We start from the raw sequence: 10000 nt of genomic DNA on the forward strand, positions 1-10000 counted from the left end.
GCGGAAGTATACAGCTTTATATTTCGATACGCTGGTCTTAATACGCCACTGTTGCTCCCACGCATGTTCCCCATCTAGTATGTTTTGCATTACGTGGTAACGCTCCCTGCAGCGTTTTGTGTCTACTAATGTGATTAGTGTCCCCCGCATACAAAAGAGTAAGAACTCGATTGTGTGAGTAAGCCGATTCTGGCAGGTCATTCGTATATAGATTGTACAGAATGGGGGCAAAGACTGCCCCATACAGTACTTCAGCCTTCGGCACAAAAGGTCGATACAGACAGCCCCGCCACTTTATTCATATTGTCCTGTTGTCCAGGTAGTTGCAGAACAACCTTGTGAACGGCAGGGCAAAGTCAAAGTTGTGGTACAAAAATGTACCTAAGGCCTTCATGCCAGACAGTATTTGCCTTCTCCACATAATTACAAATCAAAATGGCCTTATCAGGGCGATCGTCTGGCGGTCTTTGAACCCATTGAGTGATCATGTAAATAACGTCGTCTGCATCGCGCTCCGGTCGAAATTCAAACTGGCAGTCACTCAGCACATTCTCCGATTCTAGGCACCTGGTCAGGTGGTGGCAGAGGACGTGCTCAAACACTTTACCAAAGTACTCCAGAAGGGAGATTTCTGGGGTTTGGGAATGAGGATGGTATGGGAGGACTTCAAAATCTGTAGAAAGCACGCAGAACCTAGTGAGCTATTGCATAGTGACGTCATGTGTAATATTATGTTGTCTGGCATATATTTGAGTAGGTATGCACCGATGCATTAAGAGCCAGGGGATATGAATTCTAGAGCTAAGATAACCCCATTTACCTTCTTTAAAACGAAGGTCAGATCATCTTCATCCAAATGAGAGAGAGCAACACTCTCGTCGGGAATGAGGTCACTACAGCTATTCATGAAAGAATTAACACTGCAAGTTGCTAAATCAATGTGGTCCTTGCAAAGGATGGTGCTTAAAGACCTCACCCATGCTGACGCCATAAGGTCAGCTTGGTGTTGGGGATGGGGGGGTTACAAAGTGGTTGAGATGGTTGGTGACCTTGTGTAGAAGTACAGAGCACTCCTACAACTATCGTTTGATGGTTTTCCAGAACTTGGAAGGATCCGTTGCACAGGCGCCGGAGAGCGAAGCCATCAGTTGCTCTTCCTCACGATGTGAATCGATGTAGATGGACTTCCTCAGGCTCCTCTGTAGCCAGTGCATTTCTTGTAGGATAGCATCACGGGCCTCTGGTGGTGCTTGTAGATCGGCTCTATAGTGCAATGCGTAGTCTGTTAGTGCGCATGGAAGCAGTGAACGTGCCAACCTTGCGGTGCTTTGTTCTAGGAATGTGTTTTTTCATCGCGTTTTTGACCATTTTTGTGAGTGAGCGCCATTCCTGCTCTATCACTGCATGATCATGTTGGTGTTGATGTATGTCATAAGAGTGTTTTGAAGCCTTCCTAGTTGGCCTGACTGTAGCGTAACCGAGGCTCTCTGGGTGAGGTGGAGATGTAAAGAATCAAGGGTAGGTGGTCAGAGAGGGTAGGGGCACCGGGTGAGATAGTAGAGTTGAGGAAGAAAGCACGGCTGTTAGAGAAAACCAAGTCGGGCTTATCCTGCATTTCTTGTGCTATGAATGTGGGAATGTCCGGACCTAGGAACTTCAGCCGATGATGAACAATGAGAGAGTACAGTTGCCGACTCACTGAGCTGCTGCTGTGAGCATCAGGGCTCCAGTCAGCATGCCTACAGTTGAAGTCGCCAATGAAGAAGGTTGAAACTTTGTATGACATCACCCTGGTAATGTCAACAAAAGAGAGGAAGAGGGTACACAAGAGGATGGGACCGTGATTAGTGCTCATAGTAAAAGTGATCAAACATAGTTTCATGAAAGGACTTCCTGGCTAGAATACAGACGCCCGAGTGCAAGTAAGACCCCGACTCCATCTGTTGAAACCTTGGATCTTGGGGAGAGAGTCGGGGGCTGCATCTCCCACCGAAGTCAAGCAAATGACATCAGGAGCGCGTCTGGCAATCTCTAACAAGGTGCTGGTCCTTTGTGGGGTCCAGCTTCGAACGTTCTAGTAAAACACACAAAAATCTAGTTTATCCATAGGAAAAGTTGGCTTCAGTGTGTCTTACTTGTTGGAGGGAGTTTTTGGAAGGAAATTTAGCCTTATGTGCTTGGAGGGTATGCACTTCGCAGTCTTAGGAGGTAGAATGATTCTGTGCTGAGTTGAGTTGGCTAATATACTGGTTCAGTGGGGACACTGCCGTTCGTCCTCACTCCTCATTAGCTAGGGCTGGCGCTGACCCGGCCAGTACTCTGCTCGCCTGATCCAGTCTTTCGTCGTGTCTTCTGGTTGGTCTGCAGCCGCACGCCGCATGCTAGGTAGAACCCACAGATCATCGGCTTGGATATTGAGCTTAGTTGATAATTATTTAATGTGTAATGACCCTAATATAGGAACGCGTCTTGCATCACTGCACGTCTCCCGGATCTAAATATTCAAGCCGACGATCTGTGGACTCTACTTAGCATGCGGCGCACGGCCGTGGTCCAATCAGAAGACTCGACGAGAGACTGGTCCAGCCAAGCAGAGTAACAACGACAGATACGATGTTACTTACCTTGATTATAGCAAAGCGTTCGAAAAGGTACCTCGCCAGAGACTTCTAAATAAAAAAAAATCCATGGCATAGGTGGAAAAGTGTTTGAATAAACTAGAGCTTTGATCAGTGACAGAAAACAGCGGGTTACCATAAACGGTGTAAAATTCTAATGGGTGGAGTGTTTCTAGTGGAGTTCCCCATGGTTTGTTTTTGGGTCCCTTATTGTTTATTATTATATATAAACGATTTGAGCAATGGGATTAATAGTGATGTTAGTAAGTTTGTAAACGATACTAAAATAGGACGCCTGATTAGGTCAGGAGAAGACGTCGAGACTCTGCATGAGGCTCTTATGAGATTGTTCAAATGGTTGGTGCAAAAAATAATGGACTTCAGTACCTCAATATACATTGTGTTAAACGTAGGTTTACACAACCCAGAAAGCGGGTATAGCTTAGATAATATTTTTTAGAGAAAACTTAGTACGCGAGAGACTTGGGAGTTCTAGTATCTCCTGATCTTAAACCCAGGAAACAGTGCATTAGCGCCAGAAATAGAATTAACAGAGCATTAGGTTTCATTGCTAGAATGGTTATGAATAAAAGTGCAGAGGTATTTATCAAACTCTATCTGATATTAGTGAGATTCATCCTTGACTATGCTCTAGATTTTTGGTCTTCATCCTATAGAATAGATATCAATTCAGTAGAATCACTACTGGGGAGAATGATCAAAATGATACACGGGCTCATATATATACCTGTATAAGATAGACTTAGGCACCTTAACCTTACACTCTTTGGAAAGACGCAGAGTGCAGGGTGATCTAATAGAAGTGTTTAAGTGGATCAAAGGCTTTAACAATAGTGATCAAACAAGGTCATCATATCAAAACAACAGGGCAGAACTGGTAGTAATGGATTTAAATTAGGCAATTTTAGGTTGAAGAAGAAAATAAGCAAGAACTGGTTTACCACTAGAGTGGTCAACGAATGAAATAGACTTGGTAACCATGTAGTGAGAACTGAAAATATCAGATGTTTTAAGAAAAGGCAAGACAACTTTATAGATGTGGATGACAGGTGGTAATGGACAAGGAATCTTTATGTTTTTATGTTGGTTTGTCATAACAGGCATGAACCACCGTTTCTGTAATACATTTGCAAAATGGAATATATATTTCCTCATATTTGTGCGAAGGTTCAACGATAATAAAGCACTTAATTGGTAAAATTATGTGTAACCTTTTCAACTGCATTCTACGCGAGGGCAACCGGTACTGTGTGTATTCATGCGACAACTAGGTTTTCGTGTGTACAGCTGCCCAACTCTATGTGGCCTCGTTCACTAGATGCACAAATTCGACACAAACATCTCCCACGAAGCACCTTCCACCAAAGATCTATATTGTATCACCTACCTACGATCCTGATCGCCTTTCTGAACTAATGGTGCTTTACTCCTTCTCTCGTGCCGCAGGTCTCTCCCAGAGCCGCCCACCTTGAGGCCGAGCTCAACATGAAGGACGAGCTGGTGGTAAAAGGTTCGACCATGTTCGCCTTCCAGGACTCGCCTCTTCTCCTGAAAGCGGAAGCTCACCTCCAGTATCAGGACACGGTGCTTCGCTTCCTCCACGAACTGGACTTTTCGCAGGACGATCGCTTCGATATTGTGGTGAGTCCTCACATGATTCTCCTTGTTTTCGTGTTCGCCTTTGTTGGCAGCATGATATCCTCCCCCCCCCCCCTCCGCCTAAATAGGTTAAACAGATTTGCTATTTCGGTAGAAAAAGTCAAGATGAAACGAATGCACACATACATACATACATACAAACATGTATACGCACACACACGCACATATATACATACACACATACATACATACATACATACATACATACATACATACATGCATGCATACATACATACATACATACATACATACATACATACATACATACATACATACATACATACATACATACATACATACATACATACATACATACATACATACATACATACATACATACATGAACAGAATCGCCAATGATGACGATGTCAATCAAATAATTCCGACAGTAGTCCCCGGGAGTTAGATTAACCCCGAGGTTGAAGAATTTTATAGTCTAAGTAGCGTAGTCGGTAGAAGCATAGACTTGTTGCCACTGCTACTCCGTTCCTCTTTCCTACATAATTTTTCTTCTCTTTCCCAGGTGGAGGGCACTGCGGGAGAATTCTCTGCGGGGACCGTGGTGAGGGCGTCCTGGCCCGAAGACCATGACTGGGACATGGAACTCAATGCTCATGTGCGGTTCGACAACACGCGCGAAGCTAGTTTCGTATCCACTAGACAGCTTTCAGCAGCCAAGGACAAGTACTCAGCGCAGACCCTGGTAACGTCGCATAGTGGCATCTTTGTAATGATACGTCCTAAAAAGAAAAGAAAAGAAATCTTGGCATGAAGATATTCCTCTCACTTCAAAATGACGTTTTTGCTTACCTCCCGTATTGCTGTTTACCTATAGTGATTCAAAAGACGGAAGCTATCGTCATGTTATGTTGTATAAGACTTTTTCTTTAAAACAAATACAATTTTTGAATGAAACGATGAATTACTATTGTATTTGCATGTCTGTACATTCACATGAAACTACGGATTGACTCATATTTGGAAATAAGACCCTACCTTATCAGTGTGTGTGTGTGTGTGTGTGTGTGTGTGTGTGTGTGTGTGTGTGTGTGTGTGTGTGTGTGTGTGTGTGTGTGTGTGTGTGTGTGTGTGTGTGTGTGTGTGTGTGTGTGTGTGTGTGTGTGTGTGTGTGTGTGTGTGTGTGTGTGTGTGTGTGTGTGTGTGTGTGTGTGTGTGGTGTGTGTGTGTGTGTGTGTGTGTGTGTGTGTGTGTGTGTCTGTGTGTGTGTGTGTGTGTGTGTGTGTGTGTGTGTGTGTGTGTGTGTGTGTGTGTGTGTGTGTGTGTGTGTGTGTGTGTGTGTGTGTGTGTGTGTGTGTGTGTGTGTGTGTGTGTGTGACTATGTTTTTTAGATATGTGAGAATATGTATGATTGTATGCAGATCGGCATTATCTTGAGATTCCAGAGATAGCCAATAGATGATGCTATTATCCCTTACTTTTCAGATTAAGTATGGCACAAATTCTATGTACTGGACTGAAGAAGGGGTTTGGTCCCTAGAGAAGAAAAGCTTTTCCATAGGATCTGAGGAGAGCTTATTCGCTTCAGCCATTTTACAGGTAAGAGAAGAAAAGCCTAATTTTTTGGGTTATGTAATCATTCAGTCACGCTTTGAAGCGCCAGATTTACTTATCTCTTTCCATTCTTTATTGTTATTCTTTATGAAGTGTGCTTCAGTTTGGTAAAGCTTGAGTAAAATGTAAGACGTATCTCTTTTATACAAAAATATCCATACCGATTCCTACATCCAAAACCACCTCCACCCCCATACGCAAACATAAACATAAACACAAATCCAAACCCAAACCCAAACCCACACCCATAGCCCTACCTACACCCACAGATCAACACCCATACCCGGACACCTTCACCCACACCAATACCCACACTCACAGCAAAATCTATATTCATTTTTACGTATATAACCACAAACATAGAACTACGCTTCATATTCTTGGAGTTTTATGACCATTTCACTTATTTGCAAAATGCATCACCTTATAAGTAAAGTGCCACTTTCTCGCCTATTCAAGTGCATGTGATTTCAATAGAATAATTAATGGGGCTATATATTTTTGTAGATTTATAAATTCTTTTAACATTGTATTAGTCATCATTGATTTCCTTTATGATATGTATAAATGGAATTTTTTCACCGCGTACAGCAAAGCCTATTAGGGGGGCTGTGAAATCGAATATTTCACGTTATATTGCTTATTTTCTTTTTGTGTTTCCTCCCTTATTTATTAACCAATTTCTTTAACTCGAAAAGCATTTTAATCAGGATGGATAAGATATTAAAGACTAATGTATAGTTTTTGTATGCAATCGTACAAAGTGCTTTTATAGATTGAAGAAATACAAAAATTTACACATATATATATCAAAATCAACCGAAAGCAATATCCATTTAGTATATCTCACTTATTGCAGTTGCAGTTAGAGACTTAAAATTCACAAGATACATACATCAGCATTTGGAAAAAAAAAGTAGACAAATTGTCATTGTTTGACTCGTATAGATTGTGTACAAAAACCTACGGTGATTGACCTCCCCATTTTATTTCACCACTTGGAAACCAGAGCTTTATCATCTAGTTTTTTTTTCACCATATATAAAAGTAAAAACCAAAGGTTACACTACAAAATCAATGAAAAAGACACATGATGCAGATATTTAGATTTTTTAATCTATGAGGAATATATGGTATATGAAGAAAATAAGAAAATATTAGAATATGACATGAAATAAGAAGCCGCTACACTTACTGTTTCTCTTATAATGGTAAAAGAAATAAAATGTTTATGTGAGCCTGAAAGAGAAAAAATCGATAAAAATACATCTTTATTTTATCAGATGATGTCGTAGAAAATTACATGACATTCCACTAAATATTTTTCTTTATTAACATAAAGAGTATGGATGACAAAAATATAAGCATATCAATACAGATATGCTTCTTTATTTTATCAGATGATGTCGTAGAAAATTACATGACATTCCACTAAATATTTTTCTTTATTAACATAAAGATTATGGATGACAAAAATATAAGCATATCAATACAGATATGCTTCTATTATTCTGTCATCCCTACTCTTTATGTTGATTAAGGAAAGACTATATAATGGGTGATTACCCTTATTTAGTGCCATATCGTCATTATCCGCAACATGATTTGATAGAATAAAGATGTATTTTTTCGAGGCTGTTTTACATATACACACACACACACACATATATATATATATACAGTATATATATATATATATATACATATGTATATATGTTTGTATGTATATATATATATATATATATATATGTATGTATATATATAATACAGATAAAACAGGGCCTCCATCATACTATACGCCTTGGACCTTCCACTAAGACACCCTTTCCTCCGGAAGCCGGAAGAAGTTTTGAGCCAAATGCTCCGCCACAAAAAAAAAAAACCATCTATATCATTGGAGAACTGAATGCCACTCCAATCACCGCAAAGTAGGCACGGCAATATACAGCATGACAACATAACAAGGGTGAAACTAAAATGCATAGGCCCAGATTTCCCAACTTACAATCAACAGAATTGCGCCACGTCACCAGACGTGTTACTTACCAACAATGACGCAGTCGGGAACATGGATATTATTCCCGGACCACTGAGCACAATCTACCACCTCCCAAACGTAGTAAGACTATCTCTCACCCTTATCATGCTGAGCACGCCACCAAGACTCGACATCAAGAATGCAAACTAGGAATTCTTCAAAGAGAACCTCAAGTAGAAGTAAGAACATAATCTCAACAGCAAACACCACTCAAAGATAGACGAAGTAGTTGAAGAATGGTATACTGATATACAGGAAGAAATGGGTGGCAGCATTCCAATTACTTACCACAGAACAATCCCATACCCTCGCGCTAGCTACGCACCTTGTCATCTTCAAACTCAGTATAATAATATACAGTAGCTTGTTCAGTTCAGTGGATGAACGTTGAAACTAAGAGTTCAGTACAGAAAACTGCAGAACATGTTTCAGGAGACCAAACGCCTTCACGAAATAAAATGGAAAATAATGGTAAAGGAAACGGCAAAAAAGAAAAGAAAAAAAGATCCACAGGTATTTTGGAAAAGGATAAAAAGGCTGATGGGAACAATAATTGCACTACCCTACTTTTACGACGAAAGGAATGACAAGATATTTGACTTAAAGCAACAGGGACAACTACATCGAAGATACATTCAAAAAATATTTAACATCAGCGAGGATGAAAACAAAGAGCTCGACGCAGAGCACAAGAATGAGGTCAAGAGACAACTGGAAGACAATATCTACTACAACCACACGAGAGAGTAGACCTCACCTGCCTATATGGCAGTAACGTTCTTACAGAACGCATCACAGCTGACGAGGTGAAATGTATTATAAAAAGGATTTAAGAACAAGTCCGCTGGAGAAAAAAAAAAAAACTCACTCAACTACCAAACAACATGACACAATTCCTTGGACAGTCTCGCCACCGGACACTTCCTAACGCGATTAAAAAATGCCACTATCGCACTGCCGGTACCTCATTGCTTCAGGTACCGGCAAAGATACTAGAAAAAAATAGCCAACATAAGCCTAAAGGACCATCCCGGAGACGAGGAACTATAACTCTCGTCAGTTCGGATTCCGAATACACCGAGGTACTACCACCGCAACTACACGATCGTGTGAGCAGTTGGCAAACGCAATGACAGCACGACACAAATGCATATTAGTATTTCGAGATATCAGTAAAACCTTTGACAAAGTTTGGCATGACAGGCTGGAACTAAAAATTATGATTATACGCCTGCAGCTTACAGAAGAACAACCAAGGCTTCTGTGTGATTTCCTAACGGTACCCACACCAAGAATCAAACTAAAAAAAATAATAACAATAAAAATAATAATAATAAAAAAAGCGATAATTTTCTCATTAACAGTGGTGTACCACAGGGATCGTGTAGCCCCCCCCCACACACAGACACACACACACGCGCACACACACACACACACACACACACACACACACACACACACACACACACACACACAAACACACAAACAGACACACACACACACACACACACACATACACACACACACACACCACGGCTCGGTGGCGGATTGGTAAAGCACTGGCCTCACAAGCCAGAGAACCGGGGTTCGATTCCCCGGCCGGGCGAAGATAAGTTGGGTTTGTCTCCTTTCACGTGTAACCCCTGTTCACCCAGCAGTGAGTAGGTACGGGACGTTAGTCAAGGAGTTGTGACCTTGCTGTCCCGGTGTGTGGTGTGTGAGTGGTCTCAGACCTACCCAGAGATCGGCAAATAATGAGCTCTGAGCTCACTGCCGTAGGGTGGTGTCTGGCTGTCTCGACAGAGACTGCAACAGATCCGAGGTGAATACACACACACACAAACACACACACACACACACACACACACACACACACACACACACACACACACACACACACACACATTTATTCATGCTGGATTATTTACCTATTTATGTATTTATTTATCAATCTGTTTATCTACATACTATTTGACCATTTCTTTTATTTATACATATATCTATTATCTATCTATTTATATATTTATCTACTCATTTATTCATACATTTATTTATCTATCTATTTATTCATTTATGTATCTAATAATTTATT

General features: G+C 40.9%; 1 protein-coding gene across 2 annotated transcripts in view; it reads left to right on the plus strand.

Annotated features, from left to right (window-relative positions):
* LOC143041519 (uncharacterized) overlaps nt 1–10000 on the plus strand; it is a 147999-nt gene that overhangs the window by 83068 nt on the left and 54931 nt on the right. For both annotated transcript variants that reach the window (XM_076213485.1, XM_076213486.1), the window contains exons 21-23: nt 4086–4280; nt 4822–5001; nt 5742–5855. In XM_076213485.1, coding sequence (XP_076069600.1) covers nt 4086–4280; nt 4822–5001; nt 5742–5855 — 489 coding nt within the window. The remainder of the gene's footprint in view (nt 1–4085; nt 4281–4821; nt 5002–5741; nt 5856–10000) is intronic.

This window comes from Oratosquilla oratoria, chromosome 31, assembly GCF_046742065.1.
Source record: "Oratosquilla oratoria isolate Oo_2021 chromosome 31, ASM4674206v1, whole genome shotgun sequence".
Lineage (NCBI taxonomy): Eukaryota > Metazoa > Arthropoda > Malacostraca > Stomatopoda > Squillidae > Oratosquilla > Oratosquilla oratoria.